Below are 27,847 nucleotides of genomic sequence, written 5' to 3' on the forward strand. Positions count from 1 at the left end.
AGGTTATGCTTCAGGTCAAAAAGGTTACAAATGTTTTGATCCTCAGACAAAAAAAATTTTTGTGAGTATAGATTTGTCTTTCTTAGAAAATCAACCATATTTTACCCAAAATTCTCTTTAGGGGGAGAAAATGAATTTGGAAGATAATTTTTGGGATATTTCTGTTCCTCTTCCTAGTCCTACCTATTTGGATTTTACTAGTCCTTCAATGCCAAGCATAGAAACTGTCCAATCAGGGGGAGAAATACTACAGAACGATTTTACAAATCCTAGTTCTGAGTTAAAGTTTTATACTAGAAGCAAATTCAATCCGAGGAACCAAGATCAAATAGTTACTCCTTCACAAAGCCAATCTGAGACTCCGAGAAATGAAACTGAACTGTCTGATAATCCTCTCTCTTCAACATTGTCTGGTAATCCCTCTTCTTCAAATTTTCAAAATAATTCACCTGTTGTCTCTGACCTTGATGTTCCCATAGCCATTAGAAAAGGCATTCGAAGTTGTACCAAATATCCTATTTCGAACTACATTTCATATGAAAAACTATCAAATAGTCATAAGGCCTTCACATCTAGGATAACTAATTTGTTTGTTCCAAGGAATATACATGAAGCTTTAGAAGATCCAAATTGGAAACTAGCTGTCATGGACGAGATGAATGCTCTAAAGCAAAACAATACTTGGGAGATAGTAGAATTGCCAAAGGATAAGAAACCAGTGGGATGTAAATGGGTGTTTACCGTAAAATGTAATGCAGATGGTAGCATCGAGAGATACAAGGCTAGACTGGTAGCTAAAGGCTTCACACAAACCTACGGGATAGACTATCAGGAAACATTTGCTCCTGTTGCAAAAATTAACTCTATTAGAGTTCTTTTGTCTCTTGCAGTTAATTCAAATTGGCCTCTCCACCAGCTTGATGTGAAAAATGTTTTTCTCAATGGCAACCTTGAGGAAGAAGTTTTTATGGATTTGCCACCAGGTTTTGAAAAAGAACTCGGTTGGAATAAAATCTGCAGATTAAAGAAATCTCTCTATGGCCTCAAACAGTCTCCTAGAGCTTGGTTCGAACGATTTGGAAAAGTCATATCGAGTTATGGATTTCTCCAGAGTCAAGCTGACCATACTATATTTTATAAACACTCTAAGAATAATAAAATCTCAATTCTGATTGTCTATGTAGATGACATTATTCTCACTGGTGATGATGAAGCAGGACTAACTGGTCTCAAGAAAAATCTGACAAGTGAGTTTCAAATCAAGGACTTGGGAACATTAAAATATTTTCTAGGAATGGAATTCGCAAGATCGAAGAAAGATATATTCGTTAATCAAAGAAAATATGTTCTTGACTTACTTGGAGAAACAGGATTGCTTGGTTGCAGGATCGCAGAAACTCCTATTGAACCTAACTTGAAATTACAAGCAGCAAACACAGAAGAAATAAAGGATAGAGAGCAATACCAGAGACTCGTGGGAAGATTAATTTATCTGTCACATACACGACCAGATATTGCACTTGCTGTAAGTATGGTAAGTCAATTCATGCATGCACCTGGACCAACTCATTTTGAAGCTGTCTACAGAATCTTGAGATATTTGAAGGGAACTCCTGGAAAAGGTATTTTATTCGAAAAGAATAACCACTTCCAAGTAGAAGTTTATACTGATGCAGATTGGGCTGGAAGTACTACCGACAGAAGGTCTACTTCTGGTTACTGTTCCTTTGTTGGAGGAAACCTAGTTACATGGAGGAGCAAAAAACAAAATGTAGTGGCCAAGAGTAGTGCTGAAGCAGAGTTTAGAGCATTGGCTCATGGAATTTGTGAAGGTATATGGATCAAAAGGATACTTGAAGAATTGAAGATTCCTCAGCCGACACCTATACGAATTTATTGTGACAATAAGTCTGGCATATCTATAGCTCATAACCCAGTGCTACATGACCGAACCAAACATATCGAGGTTGACAAACATTTTATTAAAGAGAAGATTGATGCAGGTACAATATGTATCCCTTATCTTCCGACAACAGAGCAAATTGCCGATGTTTTAACCAAGGGACTTCCAAAGAAACAATTCGACAATTTAATCAGCAAGCTGGCTATGGACGACATCTTCAAACCAGCTTGAGGGGGAGTGTTGGATTTATTAATATTTGTGTAAATATTAGGTGTCAATATTAGTTGTCAATATTTAGTCTTTATTGTTGATATTCAGTCTTTATGGTGTTTATTACTTTCCTTGTTTGTAGTAGGTCATTCTCCTATATAAAAAGACCTAAGTTACATGTTTGAATTAAGGAGTATATTTTTTACTCTCTCAAATTAACAGTAACTAAAGAGTTCACTTGAAACCTCTAGGACCAATTATTTGAAAACATATGAAACAGTGACAATATTAATATCTTTAGCTGCCAATCTTGAGTAGCCTCTCCATTCAATAAATATAAATAATGTTTTTTTCTCAGTACCTGGAAGAAGAGGTATGTATGAACTTCCTACTTGACCTTGGAATGGATATGGATAAAACAAAAAAAATCACTTCTAACAGTTTAAACAATCACCTAAAGTGTCATAGAAAGTTTCACAAACTTATACCCCTTGATTACTAACAAAGTCTAGGAGTTCATACAAGGGGCACACCGCACACCCAAACCTCAGATTTAGCCAATCAGAAACAAGTTTGGAAGGATTAATATATTCAAATAAGCTTCAGAGGGTAATTCTCTATCACTCTAATTGGGGAAATTTTGGTACTCCATCTAGTTTATGCCACTTGGAATTAAATTTTTGTTTCATTATTGATCTAAGGGAAAATTACAAACACTTCCCCTAAACTATAAATTTGCTACAATGACACTTTACCAAAGTTAACATCTTAAAGTTATGAAATCATTGCAATTAAATCCCACGTTAGTGGTTGGGTAAGTTGAGTAACGGTGCTAAGACAACTTCATAAGATTTAGGGTATGATTAAAATAACTCTCATAGTTCAAAGTGGTTTAGAGCTTAAAGTCCGATTCTAAGAATTCGTTCAATGGTGGTTTCCTTTTTCAAGCTACAAGTAATGAAATTATAACAATAGGGTTTAATTGAAACGATCTTATAAGTTTGAGGGTAATTACTTAAATTAAAACTTTTGAGGATACGATTGTAACCCCTTTTAATTTACAGGTGATCTTTGTAATTTCCCTTCATTTTATATAAGTTCTGTGGCTGAAAGTAACTGTGAGTACTTGAAATGTTTCATATAACAGTAATACAGGAAATGTGCTTAGCTCGAGAGGAAGAAATAACCTCTTTCCTTAGTAGTTCCTTAAATTACTCTTAGGATATAATTAGCTGAAATTTTCCTTATGCATCATGTGAGAAATTTAAACTGGTTCAGTTGGGGTTAGAAACATTACAGCTCAAACATAGTTTTCTTCAAAGGAATTTATGATGCATGAAATATCGCTTATAGATTTTCATTGAGAGAAAAGTGTAGATCCAGAATGTACCTTTATCAGATATCGCAGCCAAAGAAGCCAAACGACCACAAGCTGCAGCTTTCGCACCTGCAATTTGAGCATCTGCATCAGCGAGCGGTACCACTCCAGAAGAAATTCCCTAGACAAAAAGTTCAGCCATCACTAATTTTGGGAAAAACCAACAAACGAGAGAGGAAAGAAAATGTCTAGTGAAAGGAAGTTTGCAGATCTTTTAACGAAAGAACAAAGGCCGATATGGCAATGTAATTGAGGAATGGTTTAACTACAATATATGAAACCTGTTTTGAGAAGGGAGCTCTAGAGGCAGGCAATAGGGGATCTTGAATACTATACTTTTCAAAAGTAAACACATATTCGTCTGCATCAGTTCTGACAGGAAAATTATCAGTGCTAATATCAGATGGAGGACATATCTGAACGGCAGTTGCAGACGCTTCCATCCTACACATCCAATCAAAAAAACAGTTGGTAAAGCATCACCCTATAATCACCAAGAATAAGAACCTGAACCAAAAACCATATGTAGGGGAGGAAAAGTAAACAATATAGACATATGGACAACCTCACATGTTTCCCGAGAAGTTTCTGCAGAGAATAAATTCTCTCATCATCTTCACATGTCACAAATACAACTTTTTCCTACAAAGCCCATATGCAATTTCATTAATATTGTTCAAAAGCATTTTAAAAATACATCATTTTTGAGAGACTGCACTTACTTGTCGAGCCCTTACACCAAGATGAGATAAATGAGGTAATTCCTGCAGCAGCACAACTCCCGCTATGTTACTCCCAGCAGCTGTTATCTGCAAATCATCACTTTAACAATATTTTATTTTTATTTTATTTCATGGACGCTCGTTATAATACTACCATCATAAGAGAGAGATGAAAAACAATAAGGCATCATAGATAGAGAGAGTGATAAGGGGGATTTTAGCTTCGAACCTCTTCATCGCCATCAGCTTTGTTAACCATAAGAACAACAGGTCCTTCTACGGATGTGGGAAGAGACCCTGGGACAATCCTCTCAACCTGAAGGCATACTCACAATTACAGATGCACAATGATAAATTTCTAACAAGTAGCTATGTGGATTAGTGTACATGATATTTGAATTGTTTTTCTCTATTTATATCTCTGTTTCCTATTAAAAATATATTTGAGTTGCAGGCTAGCTTATGCAGGATCAACACATTTCGTATTCATGTCTTCAAGAATGTTCTAGTCATAATATACTCAGGTACTTTACCATATGGAGATGAAGTTCCTTTCCCATTGCTAAAAGGATAAATCAGTGAAATTTGTTATATTTTTCTATAACGAAATTCTATATTTTCTCAAAGAAAAAAAACCCTAGAACACAGATTTATCAAAAATTGTCATGAGTCAATATTCATATTAGAACATTATCAATTTCAAATGTTTTCTTTATAAGATTATTTTGAGTTTCCTTGCTTAAGCCCCTATGATAGGACTTTAACGTTTGGACTAAATAGTAATGCAACATTATTTATTTAATATAGATCGGAAAGTGTTAGAGTATTTTAATTAGTGTATTTTATAATATTGTAATAATCTGTATTAGTTTATCCTTTACCGTCTTTTTACATTATTAGGTCAACCTTATATCTTTGTTTATATATAGGGCTGTCCAAAAAACCCGACGAACCCAACCCAAACCGTAGATGAAGTAGGTTGGGTTGGGTTGTGATTTTCTCAACCCGATCGGGTTGGGTTGGGTCTTGGGTTCAACCTTTAAAAAATCAGGTCAACCCAACCCAAGCTGAATTTATACATATATATGTATTTTTTTTAATTTTATATATATACCCTAACCCTTTATTTAAGGTTTTCATAATTCATATTATCTTCTTTCATTTGGTATCTTAATCTCATCCGTCCATTTAGTTCTAATCCTAACTCCCCGTCCCCGCGATAATTAAAAATTAAAAAAAAAAAACACAATCTGACAACCCAACCCGAAAATATTGGGTTGAGTTGGGTTGGGTTGACCATCCAATTCAAACCCGACGGTTCCTATATATGGCCAACTCGAAAATTCGGATTGGTCCTAAAACCCCTCCTAACCCGACCCAACCCAACTCGTGAACAACCCTATCTATATATCCTTCATTAATGAAAATAGTCTTTATCGGATTATCTCAAACCCTAGTCTTTACACGATATCAGAGCTCTAGGTTCCCTCTAAAATTTTTTGAATCTTAGGTTTTGTGCCCATTAGGGTTTTAAGTTTCGCAAGTGTTCATCGGTATCGTCGCTACAGTATCGCCACCCACTACCGCCGTTGCTATCGCCGACTACTGATGTCGTCGTCTGTTGCTGTTGTGTCGGGATTTGGGTTTGTGATTCGTCTCATCTACTGCTCTTGCCATGGACTTTGGAATGAAGAAAAGTAAGTCATATCATTCTATCTTTTATAAACAATCTGAGTCCGGTGTTATCTTAAAAGTTGTATATGTTGATGATATTGAGATTACTAGTAATGAAACATCAGATATCGTATCACTCAAGACTTTTCTTCATAGTCAATTCCACCCTAAAGATTTTAGAATGTTGAAATACTTCTTAAGAATTGAGGTAATAAGAAGCAAGAAGAGAATTCTTTTATCAGAGAAAATATGTACTTGACTTGCTAACTGAGATAGGAAAGTTAGCTGCTAAGTCATGTAGTACCCCGATGATGTCTAATTTATAACTTACAAAGGAAGGAGAGTTGTTGAAAGATTCTGAGAGATATAAGAGGTTAGTAGGGAAGTTGAATTACCTTACAGTTACTAGGCCAGACATAACTTATCCAGTAAGTATTATGAGTCAGTATATGAGTTCTCCTACGACTGACCATTGGGCTGCATTGGAACATTTTCTATGCTAGTCATCTTAATATAAAATGTTTTTCAGATGCTGATTGGGCAGGTTCTAAGGAAGATAGAAAATCAATCTCAGGATATTGTGTCTTTGTCGGAGGAAATTTAGTTGCTTGGAAAAGTATGAAACAAAATGTGGTGTCGCGTTCAAGTGCTGAATCAGAATATAGAACTATGACACAATCGACGTGTGAATTAGTATGGACATATCAGCTTCTAACGGAATTGGGATTTGGCATCACCACTTCAATGAAACTTTGGTGTCATAATCAAGCATTTCTCCATATTGCAGCTAATCTAGTATTTCATGAACGAACTAAACACATTGAAGTTGATTGTCATTATGTACGTGAGAAAATACAACAAGGATTGGTGGCTACAGAATATGTAAAGACTAGAAAGCAGTTAGGAGATATTGTCACTAAAGCATTGAATGGAACACAGATAGATTCTCTCTCTAACAAGCTGGGCATGATTAACATATATGCACCAACTTGAGGGGGAGTGTTAGAGTATTTATATTAGTGTATTTTATAATATTGTAATAATCTGTATTAGTTTGTCCTTTATCGTCTTTTACATTGTTAGGTCAACCTTGTATATTTGTCTATACATATCCTTCATTAATGAGACTCACAAATCCTAGTCTCTACAAAAAGCAAACTCCCAAATCACCTCAATAAATTTAAGACGGAAGTGAAAAGAAAAATCAGTGAGGCAAAAACAGATAGTGGCAGCAGACAAAATAATAGAAAAGATTCCATACAGTAAAGACTAAAGAACAAATCCAACGATAAAAGAAATTTGCTTAGTAGTTAGGATATAGAAAAAAATACACATGATTAGAAAATTGCATTGCCAATAGATATGCAATGCCCTCTTAGAGCACTATCAGTGACAATTTCCATAGGTAATTTAAACATCAAGAACATTTTTTAAATTCTGGATGATGTACAATCTGCAATTTGATACAGTATCATATATCTGATTTACAATAGCTTATCTAGTCTCCTTTTTCTTTTCCACTTCTTCATAAGCTAGCTGATCTTTGTGAGGAAGCAAACAACCCATGATTTTTTCTCGTGATACCTTTACCGATGTAGAACTCTTTAGTCCCTAGGATCTTCAAAAGTTTCTTTCTTCTCTAAAAGATAGGAACCTACTACCTATAAGGATATCAGTTTCATAATTTAGTTTGAATTGAGTTTTTGTTTCTTTATTAATCTCATTTTTCGTATTTCATTGTTATTGTAAAGTTAGTTCATTGGTGGGTGCACGATCAGTTTTTCGTTAACGTCAAGGTGAGAAATACTTCCAGTTTTTTTTTTTTTTAATTTATTAAAGAAACAAAGCTTGTATATTCAAAAGAAGGAAGGACAACTTAAGGGTAGGGGTAGAGGAAACCCTCAAAACAAAGACAAACTACAAAAGAACATCTCGATCATACAAAATCATGATGAGGTTATAATTACAAAAGATTTCTTTCTGGTTTTAAGTTTTTAACACCACCACGAAGAAAGTAACACTTTGCATTACACCAAAAAATCTCCTTGGTACTGACATTATCTACAAAAACTCTATGGTTTCTCTCTTTCCAAAGAAGCCACAAGAAAGCCCAAACTGCACAATTCCATAAAACCTTGGCTTTGTTCTTAAAACTGAAGCCGGAAAAGCATTCCATCACCAAGGTCTAAATCCAATTTGGAAGACAAACTGAGATGCCGAACTCCTTGAACAACCAATGCCAGCCAATTGCAGCTACTAAATTTTGAACTTAAAAATACTTCCAGTTCGATCCTTCAATAAATAGTAACTTTCTCTCATCTTCAAGATGTTTTGTTCTTGATTCAAGAACAAAATAGTTTTTAAACATCGTAGCCCTGCTATATAAAGATGGTAATGATTCGCCCTAGCAGCCTCAATCATTGCAAGCCTCCAAATTTGACACGTTTCTTCTCCTTGTTTTTGGTGCCCTTCCTCTTGATTCCTTCACCTCAGAGGAAGAAAAACCACTTGACTTCTACTGTTGTGACAGAGGTTTGAGACTAAAGAGTGGTTGAATCATTAAATTTCCTCCAAAGTCTTGCAAATACATCCTAGAATGATTAAATAAATATCCTTTCATCTTTAGTTCAATTTATCTTTGGATTTTCTTCATCTTGTGCAAGGGAATCTTAGCGCTAGCACACCATATTTTTCACAGTTTTAAGCTATCTACAATTTTCATTCTAGTGACCTTGTGGCAGGACTGGCAAAAGTCAGCCAAGTACTTTAGCTGTTAGGAGCGTCAACAGTAGCAAACCCTTCTTTTCAATCCCTGCTCTAGCATATCTTTCTTCACTAATGAGGAACTGGCTAGCCAAAAAGAAAAGTCATTTACATTCCCTAGATTCTATTGCCCAAACGAAGTTCTTTGCCTAGCAAGAGTCGCCTGCCAAGGGCTACGACAATGGTAAACTATAACGTCCTTTTAGGATCTCAAACTTGCTTTAGTAAGCAAGGTAACTCACTGTCTTCTATTAAGAAATTTATACTTCAGATATGTTTTGTGGAATTTCTAGCTAAGGTCCTCTATAAAGGAACAGATAAGTTGTGTTTCAATGTGTTGTTATGAGATAGATTTCAATGTTAGTGGTGAGCCTCACATAACTTCTTTATGAACTTTGTCTTTATTTCAACACTTCAATTATTATTAAACAAAAAAATAGAGCACCTGAACAAATGTTCCTACAACAGATCCTGGCACAAGAACATCCCAACCCTGGGACCCAAGTGTACTTCTGACTGCTTTCAAAAGAATAGTGCAAAGCTTCGATACCTGAAAAATAACACTACAGTTTCCCAATAGAATTTAGCATCATCTCTTAGTCTACTAACTGTAATGAAGATAAGAAAGATAAAATAACGCAAACAATTATACCTAGCACGAATTTCAGCTTCAGCATATGTTCTCACACTGTTCTCAGGGATCCCAAATGCTTTTCCAAGCACCTGAAACGAATTCCAATCAGAGATTCTGCAGAATGTTACAAACTATCTAACTCGAACAATAAATAATTAGGTTTACATTAACGTAAGACAAGTTACAATTTCCGACTGTAACTAGAAGCATAAGAAGCATATAATCCTATACAAAAGTCTCAAACAAAGGTTTTATTTAAAATGGTGAGATTCCTCGAGAACTATAGCCATTTATAAATTTCCAGTAGCCCACAAAACCACCACACAGAATAAGTTCATTGTTCAGGAAATTACCATCACATTAACTAGTTATATTTATGATGCATAGATATTTCTTTTACCTGAACTTTCTCAGGGAATATTTGAAGAAGTGCTTCAGAATATTCTTCAGTCAGCCTCCTTGCTCTATCAAGAGTACCCTTAAGCCTCAATGCCCAAATTTTTTGGCCATCTTCACTTCCTTTATTAAAACAATAAAAAAATTCATGAGGTGGTTATCTAAGCATATAAATCATTAAGTCAGACAAAAGGATTCATCAAGATAACTCAAAACTAATATGGGTCTATCTCAACTTTCAACTTTCAGATTTGATGGCTAGAATTACTGATTGATAAAAGCTATGAAAGGCCCAGCACTTTAATTTGGGTAACGTGTCCAAGTCAAATACTCGGATACTTGTTTGAAATATGCTGACACTTGTCAAGCACAATAAATACATGTCCAACATTTATTGAACAAATTGAATGTGTCAAACATCTGTATGTTGGACACATGTTGGACATTTTCCAAGCACAATAAACACATGTCAGGCAGTTGTGAACATATGATGAACAATTTTTACACACTTAACTAAATTGTTCAAACTTTTATTTATTTGTTTGTAGAAAAGAATTGTGGAAATGAAAAGAAATATAGGGGAGAGATCATAAATTTTTAGGGTGAAAAACATCAAACTTGTTCTTTTTAAGTACATAAATGTATAAGCATTATTGACTTTTAAGTTCCCTTTTCTAAAAGATGTTAAATTATTGAGGAAACAAAATTTTAAGTTGGTTAGGATGTTTTTGGAATATGTTAACATAAGGCCCTGTATTATTAGATCTATGTAACTAGCTCTGCCTCCTTCAACATCTTGATGTATTGCACTTTTTCTTCCTCTGGATTGGTGGTCCTTCATCCCATAAGTTTGGGATTCAATAGTATTTCCTCGGGAATTCCAAAGGACTGTATGATACAGATTTTGGTGTTCTCACCCATTTGGGGAGAAAAATGTTGTGGTTGAACAAAATAACTGGGGGAGATTTGGTTGGAAAGAATAGAAGGATTTGAGGCAGTAAATAAGAATATTTTTTATATATTAGATTTAATATCTATAGCCTCTTGATAAACATACATATATTAAAGCCATCGGCAAGGGGGAGCATGTTTGTAATCTCCTTCCACTTTAGGTTCGGAGGATGTCTTATCCTCCTCCTTTTGTATATGGTTCTTCTCTATTTAAAGAAAGGCCCTAAGTTTCTTTTTTTCTTTTCTTTTTTCCTGAGGATCAATTAGGCACAAGAAAAATTGGTTGACGCAAAGATTAGGAAGTAAGCAAGCATGAAGAGAAAAAAAAACATCGGATAAATGATGATATTTATGTAAATGAAGGTGGATTTAAATAACAAAATGTGCTTTTGTGAGGGAAAAAATGAGAACAGTTAGGAAATAGGCTAATGATTCCATGCTGTACTGGACCATCAGAAGATCTTTATTCTTTAATGCAATATTTTTTTTCCCAAAAAAAAAATACACACTCTTATCAAATAAGCAAATTAACAGTAAATCCATTTTCTGATATTTATATTTTTTGTTAAAAAAAACGGTTTTCTATATTTTGCTAAAGACGACAGTTACCTTCCCTTTCAGCGAGACCTCTCTCCTTCCAAGCACAAATCTCATTTTCAATAGCCACACACTCCTCTGGCTTCCATCCAGATAAACCCAGCTGATGAGTGCCAAAAATAAGGGCATCCAGTGGATCATTCCAAGAACTTACATTCTTTGACTTCACATTGTCTGCCAGCCAATCAGCACCCCTTGTTGCCTCAAGCACATTTAAGAATCTAATAACATCAGTGACATTAAAGACCATCAGAATAGATCAACTTTCAGTTTGGTACTTCCTATCTAGATTATACTAGTGATATTCAACAAAAGTAATTATAGTCCATATAATAAGCTTATATATATATATATATAACTGGACGTACTTAGCAAGCCCACACGCTGAAGCCCAATTGGATATTATTAAGCCCAGACTGATGATAGAGGGAAGAAGGGTAGTGAGAATTTATAGGGAAGGTTTTACTTTTAACTCCCACCACCTTAACGATGTGGGAAGCAAAAAAGAACAATTTTCAATATTCCTTCTTTTAAGCCAACAACCCCTTCCTCTCTCATTCTTACATGTTCTCTCTCCTCTCTCCCTCCCTATATCTTCAGTCTTCACACATCCAATTCATTCTCTCTTTTTATAAATTATTTATTTATGTATTTTAATTAAAATGACATGATTTTTATTCTCTTTTTTCCTATACCTACATTTTATTTTTTTTTAATTATGGAACTTTTCTTCGGGACAAGAAATGTGGAGTGGGGATTTGAACCTCTAACCTCAAGAAAAGAAATAGAAATAGATACATCAACCGTTAAGCTATGCGAGTGAAGAAAACAGAGAAAAAAGAGGAAACCGAACCCATAAAGGGCATTACAACCCTCAAAACGATAATAATAGCAACATAAAGATCATAAGAACTTCTTTAAGAAAGAACCTCATAATACAATCTTTTTGTTTCTTATCAAAAGAAAAAAAAAAGAAAGAACCTCCTAATTGCAAGAAAACAAACTCAAAAGCTTTAGGTATCTTGATCATCAGAAACATCTTCTTGAAGCAGACCTTTGAGATCTTGAGAAAACTTGGCTCTAATCTCAGCAATCTCTCTATCCCTCTCAGCTTTTAACTCCAACTTTCTTCTGGAATGATCTTCTAACAGAACAACCCTTTCTTTAGGAATTTTGATAAGCTCTGAATTAAGAGAGGACAAATAATCATCCAATTGAGATGGGGATAAACTAGATATGAACTTAAGGGAGGAGACAATGTCTTCCTTAGCAACTTGTAAAGAAAGATCCATGATGTCTTCAATAGAGACTTGTAAAGAAAATTGAAATGCAAGGGAAGAACTCTCTATAAGAAACCCCCCCCCCCCCCCCCCCACCCATAAACTAGCCAATACATAGCTCTCTCTAGTCTCTCCAAATTGCTGTCATTTTTGTTATGGGGCTCATGAGACACAGGGTCATCTTTTTATCCATTGTACTTTTGCTTCACGATTTTGGAACCATCTCCTCACTGCTTTCAGGTGGAAGACAGCCCTACACAATAAACCTTCTTCCTTTCTTGACCAATTATTGGCGGGACATCCATTCAAGAAGGAAAGAGCAACTCTTTGGGTACAGCTTGTTCGGGCCGCCTTTCTTTGGAGTTTATGGTTGGAGAGGAACAATAGGGTCTTTAATGACAAAGTCCTTCCTTATAACATCTTTTTTAATAGAGTTATTTTTCTAGCTCTTGGTTGGTGTAAATGTTTCTACCCCTTTAATAGCTAGTCTCTAAATGATCTTATTACAATTTGGAAGACTTTCTTGTAATTGCCTTTATGGCCTTTTGTATATTTCATACCATCAATGAAATATTTGTTTCTCATAATAAAAAAAAAAAACACCTAGCCAATAAAATCTCCTTCTTCAAAAAGAGACCCATGATAAAGTCTGCTACTTTTTTTTCACTTCCTCTGGGAGCTTGTATCCTTAGAACTTTTTTCTTCCTTTTCATATTATCAATGAAAATAAATAAATAAAGTCTGCTACTTTTCTTCCTTGCACATAGACTCCTTGAAATACCAGCCAATAATAATAAACAGCCTTGAGAGTTAAAGCTGAGGAACCAATAAGAATGTCCAAGCTTCACACGAAGATATATGCTAAAGCAAACTGCCTTGAGAACCGAAAAGGTTAACTTGAAAATAAAAGAACACACATTTAATAAACTGCCCTGACTTTTCAGTTTCCAAAACTCTAAACACCAAAGCACAAACCCACCAAGCTCACAAGAACAAAACAGAAAATCCTTTCTTGGAATCAAACATCTTTCACCAACAAATTGAGAATCATAGGGCCCTATCAATCGAAACAAGAGAAATCCCCATTTCTTCGAACAAAAAAGGAATGAATATTTGCTTTGAAGATTCTGGCTTCTCAATTTCTTTTTGCTCATTAAAAAGGATCTGAAAATCTTCCTCAAAGGATTGCTCACCATAATCTTTGATAGGAAGCTCAGACTTTGGGGAAGAATCCAAGCTACTAATCCTAACCACCCCATCATCGTCTTCAAATTCATTATCCGAAAATTCAAGAGAAGAAGTCCTATGAGTCAAACTTCATTAGTGGAGTTTATTGAACCAAGGGAGAGAGTGCTAGGAGCCTTAACTCTTTTCACATTGGTTTCTTTTCTTCCCTGAAAGCGTTCAATATTTCAAACCTATTTAGATATGGCAATTATAAGGGACCAATTATAGCCTAATTAATTAAGTCACGATAAAATTCCTATTAACTAATTCGAACCATTTTCATCAAAACTTACACTCCATTTTGTCTAAATTTTTCATGGATGTTGACATCTCAACAAAAATATTACTTTTATTTATAGATGTGATGATTAAAAGAGTTAATTATAGCCTAATTAAGACATAATTAAAGTTTCATTAACTAATTCAAATCATTCTCATGATTCCCAAAAATTTTCCTAAAATTTTTGTCGATGTCAATATTTTCATCAACATTTCTATAAAATCGAGATCTCGACGTTTTCTTTGACATTCACATTTCAAACTTTGATCAAGATGCATGCTATAACAAAAAAGACTCCAAAATTCTCCAATTTGTCCACTCTTTTGTCCTCGCTATCATAGGAGCAAAGTTCTAAAAAGATTTTCTATTCAAATTCCACCTCAACTCATTACCCCAAATTTCCAAAATAGTTGCAAAATTATTTTTACTAACAGCATTTTGTCTAGGATGATGGAATTTAAAACTCTAGTTGTTGAGCCACGGGTTCTCCAAATAGAAAACCAAGGGCATCCTATATTATAGTAAAGCTTGAGCCAGTAAACCACTCCAAAGTCTCAGATCCATATATTGCGGTGCCATAAGAGGTATGATAGAACTCAAACTAGAAATATATTGAAATATAAAAAGATAGAATAACTACAATATCTCCCAAGTTATTCGAGGTACTTGGACCCTCTCCTCTCTTGAGTATTCTTTTTTTGGATAAGAAACATACTTTGTATATATCAAAAAGGAGGAAACAGCCTAAAGGCTGGGGTAGAGGAAACCCCACCTAAAAAGCTAAACAACCACTATCCAACTGTGCATGAACATGGATAGGTTGTAATTACAAAAGAATTTACTATAATTGATGCACCACCATGAGGCAGTGTGCTGTACATTCCTTAAAAAAAGATAAAAAGTAGTGGACTTATCTTCAAAAACACGAGATTTTCTTTCAAGCCAAAGATGCTAAAGGAGGGCTCCTGAGGCGCAACACCAAATAAACCTAGTTGTCTTAGGGGGAGTCCACCCATGAAGAACTTGAGCCATCCAATCTTCTATCTGTCTTGGGAAGCAAGTGGCGATCTCAAAAATATTTAGGAGGAAGTACCAACTCTGAGTCGCAAAATGGCAGTGCAAGAATATGTGATCCATGTTCTCACTGTGCTTCATACAAAAAGTGCAGACCTAGGGGGACGGGACAGCATCGTTTTTACACTTCCTTTGGAGTTTATCATGGGTTTTTAAGCTTCCATGGGCAAGGGACCATAAAAAGATTTTGACCTTCTTTGGAGCCTTAAATTTCCACACTGCCAAAATGAGAGAGGACCTCAAAGAGGGCCTACATTCCACCAATTTCAAACAGGCCGAACGGGTAAAGAACCAACCATTTTGTCTAGAGACCAGCCTACTCGATCCTCACCCTCCCCCAGCCGCACCAATCTATAACTTGGATAAGCCCCATCCAGCTCTCAACCTCCCAATCGAAAAGCCTCTACGCAGGCCTAGATCCCAGTCATTTTCATGCATGTTCCAAAAATCAACTACCATAGCATCCTTTTTTGTAGAAAGGTTGAATATGGCAGGGAACAAATTTTGGAGAGAATCATTCCCAATCCACTTGTCCGACCAAAATTTAACTCTACTTCCCCTTCTCACCTTGAACTCTAGGAACTTGGAAAAGAATGTGCTATTTTTAAAAATATCAAACCACAGTCTTCCCTCGCACGCCCTATAGGTGGAAGTGTACACCACCCATGGGAGTCTTTACCATAGATACTTATAATCACCTTCCGCCACAAAGCATTGGTTTCTTAGGTAAATCTCCAAAGCCATTTAAGCAGTAAACTATTATTCTTTTGATGTAAAGTCCTTATTCCGAGACCTCCATATTGCAAAGGAAGTGCGGTCTTCCCCCAATTCACCAAGCAAAGGCTTTTTATACTTCCCCCATTCCAAAAAAAATCTGTGTCAACTGCTCGATTTCATTAATAACTCTTGTTGGAGCATTTATGACCGAGAAGAAGTAGAGAGGAAGATTGGTAATCACAAATTGTGCGAGTGTAAGCCGACCACCCTTTGAGAGATAAAAGGTCCTTCCACTTGTCAATCTTTTGTCAGACTCTATCAAACAGAGGTTCCCAAGAAGCTTTCTTCTTATAATTGCCCCCCAAAGGAATTCCTAAGAAGGGAAAGGGAAGCCTTTCCACTTTGCATCCCAACTTTCTAACAGTGGCCTAAAGCAAGTCTTCTTCTACATGGATTCCGATGATGGCCGTTTTCTTTAAATTCAAAGACAGCCCGGAGGCTTGTAGCAAGATGTCTAAAATCATCCACCAATTTTCCAACATACCTGTCTCATTTGGACAGAAAATCATAGTGTCATCCGCGTACTGCAAATGAGGGACCTCCACCATCTGTCTACCAATTCCGAAGCCTCTAATCAGCCTTCTTTGACTACAAAAATGAACCAATCAGAATCTCCTACTAAAGTGAAGAGAAAAGGGGAAAGTGGATCCCCTTGTCTCAAGCCTCGTTTTGCAAGAATTTTCCCTTGGGGTCTGCCATTTATAAAAACGGAAAAGTTTGCAGAAGACAAGCATCCCATGATCCATCTTTTCCATCTACGGCCGAAGCCTTTTTGTTCCATGACTGCCTCCAAATATGACCAATCAACTTTGCCTAAAACATACTAACCAATTGCCTACCTTCATTTTTACACCCTCACTCTATTTATAACAACTTTCCCTAACAACTTCCCTATCTAATTACTAAGGTACCCTCAGTACCCTAATAATATCCCTAATTACCCTAAGGGCCATTCCTATCAAGGTACTCCTAAATTTAGGTTTCATGTTCTTTTGTTTCGTTGTTTCACTTTATATGGCACGCCGGCTCCTTTGTGGCCCTGTTTCTTTTTTATTTTAAGGCTCTTGGTGAGAATAGAGGTTTTTATATTTCAGAAATAGATCTACATTAGAAAATGTGTTCACGTTTGACCTTTTCAATATCTATTTAGGTAGCATAAAACAAGTATCGAACAAACAGAAGCAGAAAATTGTGAAATGGGTGACTGAAAATGAATCAAATAATCTGGGTAAAAATAAAAGCATCTTTCTGGGAGATGTTAATATGAAGCTTAATACAATTCAGTCCAGCATTGTGAGTAGAACTTTTACTGTCATATTAAATGTATACTAAAAGAAGTATCAGATTAAGAAAAATTCAAAAGATATGTCATATGTGGAGATGATTCCATAACGGATCCAACACAATCCTAAATTGACGAGCACAATAAGAAACCAGCAAAGAACAACACATAACAAACTCAAGAATCTAGAGTGATTCAATCAAATGTGAGGACATGTTCAGTTCGCTAGAAAAATAGAATTTAAGATCTTTTTCACCTCACAACTCCTAGAGCTAACCCCAAAATGTTTCCCTAAAATGCTTCCACGTGTTATAAACTTATAAGAAATCAGGATAACTTAAACAGGAATAACCTTACTTGAACAGGATCTATTCTACAGGTTGAGTTCTAAGCATAAACTAAACAGGAAGAAAGATCCAAAAGATACATGTGCTTAAAAAGAATGAAAAGTGTTCGCTTGTAGGAGTCTACTGCCTCCTACAAACATGGCCAACCTTAACTCTAAGGTTGGTCCACCGAGTATAGCTCGTTTACTAAACAGGCTCACAACTGTCACATCCTTCCTAGAAATTTATCTAAAAATGATGCTGTACAAACAATTCTAATCACCATGTACTGTAGGCCTCCAGGCCCTCTATAATAGACAAGAAACGAAGTCTCTAGGATTCCAAAAAAACATGTACCTGCTAAGAAGAACAAATAAGTAGTCCTCGAGCCCAATCTCACAAAGACGCCACTGTACTTGCATAAAAAAGCAGAAAATAAGGTCTGTAAAGAATTCTGACTTGATTGATTATATAAATAAATACTTAGCAATCAGCTCACCTTTTGTCGCATGGCTATTGCAGTATCAGAAGCATCATTTCTTAATCCACTTTCAAGGCCTCTTACAAGTATTTCTCTCAAAGCATTCAAGGATTGAATAGTTTTGAAAACCAGATCAGTGCCTTGCTTTTGGAAAGAACTTCCCAACTCGTCTGCAGCATCCAGATTCTGGAAATAAAATACCATCTCTTCATACTCAACCTAGTTATCTGAACATTCTTTACCAAACATTAAAAAAAAAAATCGTGGTGGGAAAGAAACCATAATATTATTCAACTACATTAGGAAAAAAGGAGAAAGCAAGAAATGGAGGCCTGGAAGTCCTACCAAATTTATTAAAATTAAGCATGAAAAATAGAGTAAACTGCTACTTTTGAATGTTATTTCAATATTGCTGCAGAGAATGTTGAAACCATATTGGAGCAACTTACTTTGGCAAACTTTACAAAGACATTACAAGCAGTTATGGAGCGATCTGGTGAAATGGCTGGATTTTGAGGAGTTATCTTGGCTTTCAAGGAAAGTCTTTAATGGTTTTTGGAAAATAGCAGAATTTATTTGTCCTTTTATCTCTTCTTTGTGGCTACAATTGGTTTTCAGAGTTTTTTGGGAGGTGGTGTTGTTGATTATTCCCTCCCTTATAGGCCTACCCACTCCCCCCTACTCGTAGCTAGTACCTTCTCTTTCTTGGCCGTTATGGCCCAACAACCCTCCAATTACCTATTTACCCTTCCTACTATAAGTCTTCACAATTGGGACCTAACAGAATCTATCTTAGTCCAAGATGCTGAAGGTTTTTCTTAAGGAAAGAGGTGTTTGTAGGGTTTTTGCCTTATCCTTTCTGCATGTTTTTATTAAGGCAAGAGGTTTCGAAGGGTTTCTATCTCCATTTGACAGTCTTTTCACCTTTCCTCATAATTGTTGCGGGGTCCCATTGCTATAATGATTTGTTTTTATTTGAGCCTTAGTTCTTCCCAGTGTCTTTTTATACTTCAAGCAGGCAGCCTAAAGGTTGGAAGTTGGTTTTTCAAGGAGTTCTTTTCAAAAGAATAAAAGGCAGCAGGGGCCTTTTGATGTTGAAAGGTCTTCTTCAATTAATTTCAGCAGGGGTCGATTGGAATTCCTATGAGGTCCAGCAAATGAAGTTGTCTTTTGAAGCTGAAAGGGCTTCTTTTGCAGCGGGGAATGTTGGGATGGTGAGGAGTTTCATTTTCAATTTGGAAGTTTGTGGAAAAAGTAATCAATGACTGGAAAATGAAGAGTTCTAATGGTTCCTGGAAAAACAGCAGTTTTTATTTCATTATGGCTTTTATCTCTCATTGAAAGGGTCGTGGGCAGAAGTATTTTTGCTTGATTGACCGTTCTGTATTTTTTGTCTTTTATCTTTCTTATTCTTTGGGGTTGTATTTACATCTTTGGTTCTTGCTTTCTCTTTTCTTCTCTTTCGTTTTTTCTCTCTCTCTCCTTGAGAGAGGTTGTAACCTTTGAACAATTTTTGTTCCTTTTCATTAATAAATGAGAAGTTCGTATTTTTTTTGTTCTTCCTCTAGCTTCTGTCTTTGGTTTTGGTCCTTGGATCTCTGTTACTTGGTTACTTTTTCTTTTCTCTTTCCTTCCTTTTGGAGGTTTGTATCCTTGAACCATTTTCTTCCTTTTCATATATTTAATGAAAAGTTTGTTTCGCGTTAAAAAGGAAAAACTAAAAAAAAGGTGGCAAATCTTTTAAGCATGAGTTCACAGTTAGTCCAATATGGCTAAGTGAAGAGAAGTACATCCATGTGCTACCCAGATTAACATATTACTAATCATGTGTCAGCAGAAACCAAACTTTTTTTGAGAATTACAGAAGAAACATGATGCTTTTCTCCCATAAAAATCCTCAGCTACCAAGATCTATTCAGCAACCTGAATTTTTTCACAAATTTCCTAAGTACAAAAATAGAAGTCAATAATAAAAATATTTATTTCTTCAGATATGGAATTATCAATTCGAGAATTGAAAGCTCATATGCATATAACTTCTAAGAATAAAATGTTGCAAAAGATAATATCTTAAACAAGAGATCAAAAGATAAGAGTTGTTAAGCATGAATAAACCACCACTCAACTCAAAACTTAAGCTGATGGGTTGGATAAATTTAATTCATATATTAGATATCCCCCCTCACTTATGAGCTTGGATAATTGCACAAGGTCCAACAAGTGTAAATCATTGTAAATAGGGAGGAAACAACAATGCATGAGGTCGAACACAGAACCTCCCACTCTGATACTATGTTAAGGATGAACAAACCACCACCCAACCCATCAGCTTATCGTAGTTTAGTTTATCACTTTTGCCATTAAATTTATATAGACAAACAATAACATGATAAAATATCACCTTTTTGCACTCCAAAAAGTAGGAAAGAGTTGACAAGCCATTTTCATCAACAGCCTCCTTGATTGATTCAAGTTGTTCGGCAAGGCTGGAAATAGCACAAAATTCTCATTTGTAGAAATAACTTTTATATTGGGTTTGCTCAATAAATTGACTCATTTTACCGGATTTCAACAAACTTAATCAGATAAATGATAAAGACATAGGTTAAAGTATCAATAACTGGATCAGATTGAGGCACTATATATATAGGTTACAAAAGGAAACAAAATCTAGGAATAACCTCCTAACTTTCCTAACAAAAAAGAAAATTTATTTGCTAAATTTAAACAAACCTAAACAACTTTTAAAACAACTACTAACTAAGTCCACACAATCTAAACTTCTAACTAATTGAACAAGTAGATATAGAAATATTCTTATGGTAGGTATGTTAGGCATGGGTCAAGAAGTTTGTTATAGAGGTAGTTACAAATAGAGTGAGTGAAAAGGGATGAAGGTTAAGTTGTTTAGGCTTGAGTTTTACTCAAAATGGTCTCCAAGTTCCTTGAATGACTTTGGATATTTTATTGTATTTTCTTCAAGTATTTTATACTATCTCTACTTCAATTCTCTAGTTTCCATCAAATTGGTATAAGTACATTAATTTAAGAAATAGATGACAGAAATCTAAAAGCTCAAATGGATGTAGTGGAAAAGAAGTTAAACAATTTGGAAAGGATTTGTGTCAAGATATTGATCGAACTAAGCATGTATGCTCAAGGATCCAATCCATGTTTGATAGGATGATATAGAGCTTTATAATGATGGGAACATTAGATTGAGGTGATGAGAACACTTGATTTGACACTCAAGGCAAATGAAGAAGTTACACCATCAAGAATAGAAGACAGGATTGGGAGGCAGAAATCCAAATGTGAATCAGGCATCTTATCCAGCAGTAAAATTTCCCGGGTAATTCAAAGAACTCGAAGAACTCCCTCTAGAGTAAGACTCAGGCCTAAACAATGAAACCGTTTCTTGCCTTCACCCCCTCGGCCCCTCCCCACCCACCTTATTTATAACGACAAAGTCAACCAACATACCCTTTAATATCCTAATAATACTTCTTCATCTACCCTAAAGGTGTTCCTAACAATATGCAACATTTCAAGAATTGTAGAAATTAATAATATGTTTCGAGTAATGCAATGCCTTGAAGTAAGAGATTCGAACAAAATGAAATAAAGATTCTTCTAAATGATTCAACATATTGTTAAAAAATTGAAATCAATTATGTACATTCACTTGTATGCTTAAAAAAATAATTTGCAGTTCCAACATATATTACTTGTCTTTATGTACTTGAGATGTCAATTGAACGACATTACCCAAAGTAAAGTATTCATAGTGTATGATCTAGAAGAGCTTGGGCCAATAATTCTTTGAAATTAAGGAGTAGACTACCAAGCTCAGATCCGTTGCTGTTCTCAAGATTTCTTGCCTCTATAGAAGGTTGTTGCATTAGAACACGGGTCAAATGAAATCTAGCTAATCCATGTTGGTTACATGTCAAGCAATATGCCATTTGATTCATTACATATATATTACAGTACATGTAGCACATCAAGCATAAAAATGTAGGAAAGATGGAACGAAGAAGTGTTGAATTTTTTCGTAATCTAACCTTCCAGCATTGAAGAAATCTTTTAATTCTCGGTAGAATATTTTGAACTGCTCTACAAAGGCTTGACTATATTCTCCAGGATTTTTGGTTATCCTTGTAAGCATTGATTCGGTGGCAATTAAGTCCTCTGGACCAGCATTGCGATGAAGCTTGTTCTGTATTGTATGTTTAATTTCTTGCTGAAATGTGGAACTTCAATCAAAAACATATAAATTGTACTCTCCAATGAACCAATAGTGACTTCTAGTGAAAAAATTCTATCTGATAGTGACAGGTCTTCAAGATGTTACCTTGAGGTCATGAGGGATATCATTCCGATGAGCAATATCTCTAATACGTGTTAAAGGAACAGGTGCAGTAAATTCTGATTTAAAAGATGGCAAGCATGGATGAATCTTCCGGACAATGAGGATTTCCTGAATGTAAAAGGAAAATAAAACAGCTTTCAGCCAGAGAAGCAAAGTCAAAAAGCATATTAGTCAGTAATTGAAGCATACATGAACTAAGTACATAAAAAGGTAAAAGTGATGAGTTTGTAACTGGATTGGAGTGCAGTACAACGCAAGTTTCTTATTTTTCTTACATCAATATATCAATTCAGCATTGGTTTTGACCCAAAACCAACTCAAAGCAAACCAAGCTTCTTACACCCTTAGTTTAGACAAGCTCCTTCGCAACAGCACTTTGAACTCCTACAATCTTGATCTCCATGGAATTTAGTAGGTCTCTTTTTTTTTTTTTTTGCTCCCATTCTCTAGAACTGTACTATTCTAGTACTACTTTTGATAGAACTCACTTTAGATTCATGGTAATCAAGAAGAATAAGCTCAAGGGGAAAGTTCGGATCTCTCTCCCATCTCTAAGCCCACACACTAAAAACATACTTCCTCCCCTTGGAGTTCTACAGAACAAGTTGTTTCTCGTTCAAATGCTGAATTGGAATATTGAAGGCCTTGCCAATGCTGCAGTATAGTTAGTTTGGATTCGAAGTTTTTTAAAAGAATTATGTATTCCTCTATCTTATCCTCCCTGACTACTTTGTGATAATATAAATGCCACATACCTTGAGACATATCTTGTGACACATGCTAGAACAAATCACATTGAGATTGATTACCATTTTGTGAGAGAGAAAAAAATCTCAACAACCAAGTGCAAATTCAGCACCTTCTAAGGATCAACTGCAGACATACCAAGTTCACAGTTTTTCCTTGCCCTATGGGCTGGAAGGGGATTAATAAACAGAAGAGTTCATCTCATGGCTTATATTACTTTCTTAATTCTCTGCACTGAGTCTTCGCGCTAAGCTCGGTCCTTATCTATGCACTAATTTAGCCTATGTTGGTTTCAATCTGTTCTATGCATATATTAGTATTTATTTTTCCTTTTAGCTCAAATAGGTTAGGTCATTGTTTTATTGCTTTATAGATTAATACGTTGGTTATTTTGTTTTTCTCTTGTACCAATACAGCAGTGCCACGTGCCTGCACTTATCAGTATAAAGACTTCCTTATCTCAGCCTTTTACCTTAAACGGTTGCTACCTCTATTTCTTCCATTTTCAGCTTTTTTTAACTGTGTCTTCTATTTTTCCAAAACAAGTATGATGAAAAAATAAGCTGATCTGTACTATGTTATTCCAAAGTCAGAACCAACTATGACAGAGAAAATAGAGGTTAAAATATAGTGAGTAGTAGAAGTAGACTACCTGGGGTGAAATATCTTTCTTGGAGGACAATCGTTCTAATTCACGAAATATAATCCTAGAAATTTCAGCATGCCTATTTGGCCTGTGATGACCTCCATCTTCAAAACAAGGGATTTGACCTGTATTTATCCACTGCACAAGAAGGATCTTGAGAATATAGGAGTACAGGGGGCAACAAAAGATCAATAAAATAAAATGTTGAAGAAAACCTTCAGGTAGATAGCAGAATATATTAATGACTCCAGGCGCTCCTCAGGATGCAAACTTCCAACTAATAATTCCCGCACAACATCAAGCTGCAAGTAAAAGTCAGAAAATGTTTCAGGATAATAGGTTTAGACAAATTTGCCAAATGAAGCAGATAGTAAATTCAAATAAATTTCAAGAGCTGAAAAGCCAGAAGTAAAGCAATAACTTTCTTTTCTTTTCTTTTCTTTGAAAGCTTTTCATTCATGTAGTGATAAACTATATGCAAAATCTTAGTACTTCCAATTGAAGCTTACAATAAATCGTCCCAATTAGAGTTAATCACAAAGGAAGTATAGTTACGTAATGTGATGATTTTATGTAATGTTAGCTTTTTCATCTGGATTATCATGAAAGGGAAGTTGAACACCGATAATGTTCTACAAAAGAAGTTGTCTGCCATTTTCATCCGTGTGTTTTGTCAAGCTAGTGGGGAGAGATTGGTTCACCTCTTCTTCCAATGTCCTTATGCTTTGCAATGCTGGTTTTTTTTTTTTTTTTAAATGAGAAACTGCACTTTCATTGAGAGAAATGAAAAAAGAAGATACACAAAAAGGGCATACAAAAAACAGCCCAAAAGAGAACCCTTATAAGAACGGGCTCCAATCCAAAAGAATAAGACCTAACGGATAATTACAAAAGAACCCAATAAAGAAGTATTAAACCTAATGAGGTTCCAAACGTAATCCACAGATTTTCCCACACCCCCAAATAGCCTATTGTTCCTTTCCAGCCAGATACCCCATAAAGAAGCCAGAAAGCACGCTTGCCAAAGAAAACGGCATCTGTCACGAAGGGGGGGGGGGGGGGGGGGGGGAATAACAACACTTCCTCCATCATCGCCCTACAATCTCTGGAGCGAACCCAAGCAATACCAAAACTTCTAAAAACCGACGCCATAACTCCTGCTCAAACTGACAGGACCTCAAAAAATGCTCAAGATCTTTCGCTGCATTCCTACACAGAACACACTACTGCGGGCCCAGGCAAAAGGAAGACATCCTTTGAATCTGATCCAAGGTATTGACTTTACCAAGACTTGCCACCCAAACAGCTTAATCTTCTTTGGAATTTTAATCTTCCAAAGAGAGGTAAATTAAGGGGTCACTGGGGACGGAGAAGAGGAAGAAGAAAGAAAAGACAAAGTAGAAGAAGACGGGGTCACTTGGACACCTCTTTCCAGATAATAAGATGAGCTGCACCCCCCCCCCCCCCCTCCACTCCTTCCCAAAGAAAGTCCCTCATAATAACCCTTCACCCACTTTCACATGGATCCTGAAAAGAGACAGAAAGTAATTCGGAATGCCTCTCAACACATAATGAATTAACGTGAGTCTCCCACCTTTCGAAAAGAAAGTCTTCGTGGAAGAGAGGCGTTTCTAAAACTTTTCCAGCACCAACGTCCAAAAGATAGCAGACTTAGGATTATGACCAAGAGGGAGACCAAGATAAGAGGAGGGAAACTTGCCAACTTCACACCCAACAAGGGTCCCACTCACTAAGTGCACTTAGGATTATGACCAAGAGGGAGACTGAGATAAAAAGGAGGGAAACTTGCCAACTTCACACCCAACACTGGTTTTTGTTGTTCAATGAATTCAACTTATCGTGGGTTTTCAGCGGTGTAGCTGTGGACAATGTTCATCAATTACTCCTAAGGGTGGGTTTATCTCCTCAAGGTCGTCTTTTATGGATAAATGAAATTAAAACTTTGCTTTATGAGCTTTGGTTTGAAAGAAATCTCTGGACCTTCGAGGATCAGCGCAAACCTCCGTTTGATCGGTTTAGCCTAGCTAAGTTTAAAGCTTCACAGTGGTGCTCTGTGTCATCTATCTTTGAGAATTATTCTTCTTCCCTTATTTGTTCTAATTGGGGGGCTTTTTGTTTTTACTCTTAATCTTTGTTGTTTATTTGCTTTTTGTTTTCCTTCACTCTCTCAAGAGTTTGTACCATTGAATATTTATACTCTTTTTCATTAATTCAATGAGAAGTTTGTTTTTCGTTCAAAAAAAAATGTATGTTTAGTAAATAATTACTTTTTGAGAATCAGAAGTCGGAGCTTCTGCTCCCCTATACCTAGGAGCACCCGCGTCCGTCCAAGGCCCAGACTCGAGAGACATCAAGGGGTTTTGGTATTAAGCTCACCAGAAGATTCGAACTTGAGATCTCTAAGTCAGTATGACCAAAAGACCCCAAGCCTTTGCTAACTAGACTGCCCTTTTGGGCTGTTGTAAATATTTATTAATTACTTCGTCTTTTATATTATTTTTAATCAGTAGATTATGGTCTAAGATTCCTTTTTCTAGTACCGTGTCTCGGTGTCTCAATGTCTCACCTCTATTTAAGGTGACCTGGAGTTTTACCATTGAATAAGAGAAATAATTCTATTTCTTCTAAAAATTGGTCTCTTTCAAAAGAAAGTTCCAATAGATCGTCCCAATTAGTGTAAATCACAAAAGAAGATAGTTATCGAAGGTGATTTTACGTATTCTTAGTAAATAACTATTGTAAATATTTATTAGTTGCTTCTTCTTTTATATTATTTGTAATCAGTAGATTATTGTCCTAGTTTTCTTATTTAGTAACGTGTCTCACCTCTACTTAAGATGACCTAGGGTTTTACCATTGAATAAGAGAAATAAAATAATTCTATTTCTCTTAAAATTGACTTGGTATTAAACCTTAACCCTAACTCTAGTCATCATCGCCCTCGCCATCAGTCGCGGACTGTATCTTCACGTTTGTCATTGAGTCTTCGCGTTGCCGGGGTTTTGTTCGTTGCTATCTCTGTTCTTCGTGAACTATAGATATTATGTCGTGCTGCTATCGTCCAGTCTTCATGCCGCCAAGTGGAGGGGTGTTTTTGTTCGTTACCTTGCTTTGTTCTTTGCGTTTTGCTCTGTTATTTGCACCTTGCACCAGAGTCGAACACCTTCTCTACCAACTTGTTCGCTGTCAACTACAGACAGAATATCTATTAGAACGCAGGCAATCCCCGAGGAATTCCTATGGATTTTCAATGGATAACAATCCATCTTTCTCATTTTCGATCTTTTTCCCAATCAATCGCAAGGGTTTAGAACATGAGAACCCAAGCATCAAAATCGAACAGAACATTTGAATGTTCGAGGACAAAAGAAAAATGCTTTGTGGGGAACTCGTTTCATGTCGTTATATTCGTGCCAGTTACACATCGGCCATGAAATCCATCACTATACTGAGCAGACCATGGGCATTCGCATCTTGGTCAAACTGAACTATGTCACGAGAGGAATGAAAGCAAATAGAATGACTCTCTCCCGCCCTCACAGCTCCCTCTCCCTACCTCCATCCCCCCCCTACCCATGACTCCGACGACCTCAACCCGCCTTTCAGTGAAACACCTCTTTCAGTGAAAGAAACTGCCAGCCCTCGAGCCACGTGACTCCAACCTTAACGGAAGAGGGGCCCACCCTTGGGTCTCATAGAAATAAAAAGAAAGTAGACAAAGTTGACAAAAAAGACAATAAAGAAGAAAGAAAAGGGGTCTCCTTTAAGAAGGATAATCAGATAAGACACTTTGACAAGAAAGGGAAGGTGTATTCCACCTTTGCTAGTCCTTCTGTTAGCTCTCCTCGAAAACAAAAATAGAAGCTAGCACTGGACAAAGATTATGAAGAGGGGTCGGTTTTCTCCTTTTCTAGCTTAGATAGCCCCTATCCAAGGCAGAGATCGAAAAAAACCCAGAGGAGGACCTCCCTGAGGACTTTTCCCTATGCTTTAGAGAAGAAGAGCAAGACCTAGAAGAGATAGTCCCAGAGACGGCTTGCCTTGAGGCAACAAAGTCAAAAAGTCAGATGGTGGTCAGAAAAGAGAGCCCTTCCCCTGGTTTCTCA

General features: G+C 36.1%; 1 protein-coding gene across 3 annotated transcripts in view; it reads right to left on the reverse strand.

Annotated features, from left to right (window-relative positions):
- The window catches only part of PWD (chloroplastidic phosphoglucan, water dikinase (ATGWD3)), a 39,217-nt gene that overhangs the window by 4,253 nt on the left and 7,117 nt on the right, over positions 1-27,847 (reverse strand). For 2 of the 3 annotated variants that reach the window (XR_002601924.2, XM_022289467.2), the window contains exons 3-18: positions 23,936-24,022; positions 23,727-23,858; positions 22,310-22,435; positions 22,020-22,198; positions 20,357-20,441; positions 17,974-18,141; positions 17,832-17,884; positions 11,241-11,449; positions 9,685-9,803; positions 9,303-9,373; positions 9,096-9,213; positions 4,443-4,529; positions 4,214-4,300; positions 4,057-4,133; positions 3,773-3,935; positions 3,504-3,612 (exon numbers count right to left, since the gene is read on the reverse strand). Coding sequence is in view for 2 of the 3 variants with exons in the window: in XM_022289467.2 (XP_022145159.1) it covers positions 3,504-3,612; positions 3,773-3,935; positions 4,057-4,133; positions 4,214-4,300; positions 4,443-4,529; positions 9,096-9,213; positions 9,303-9,373; positions 9,685-9,803; positions 11,241-11,449; positions 17,832-17,884; positions 17,974-18,141; positions 20,357-20,441; positions 22,020-22,198; positions 22,310-22,435; positions 23,727-23,858; positions 23,936-24,022 (1,870 nt within the window). In the remaining variant the exon portion in view is untranslated. The remainder of the gene's footprint in view (positions 1-3,503; positions 3,613-3,772; positions 3,936-4,056; positions 4,134-4,213; positions 4,301-4,442; positions 4,530-9,095; positions 9,214-9,302; positions 9,374-9,684; positions 9,804-11,240; positions 11,450-17,831; positions 17,885-17,973; positions 18,142-20,356; positions 20,442-22,019; positions 22,199-22,309; positions 22,436-23,726; positions 23,859-23,935; positions 24,023-27,847) is intronic. The other variant, XM_088124077.1, reaches the window with a different exon arrangement.

This window comes from Momordica charantia (assembly GCF_013281855.1).
Source record: "Momordica charantia cultivar OHB3-1 chromosome 5 unlocalized genomic scaffold, Mcharantia_2.0 BLBB01000005.1, whole genome shotgun sequence".
NCBI lineage: Eukaryota > Viridiplantae > Streptophyta > Magnoliopsida > Cucurbitales > Cucurbitaceae > Momordica > Momordica charantia.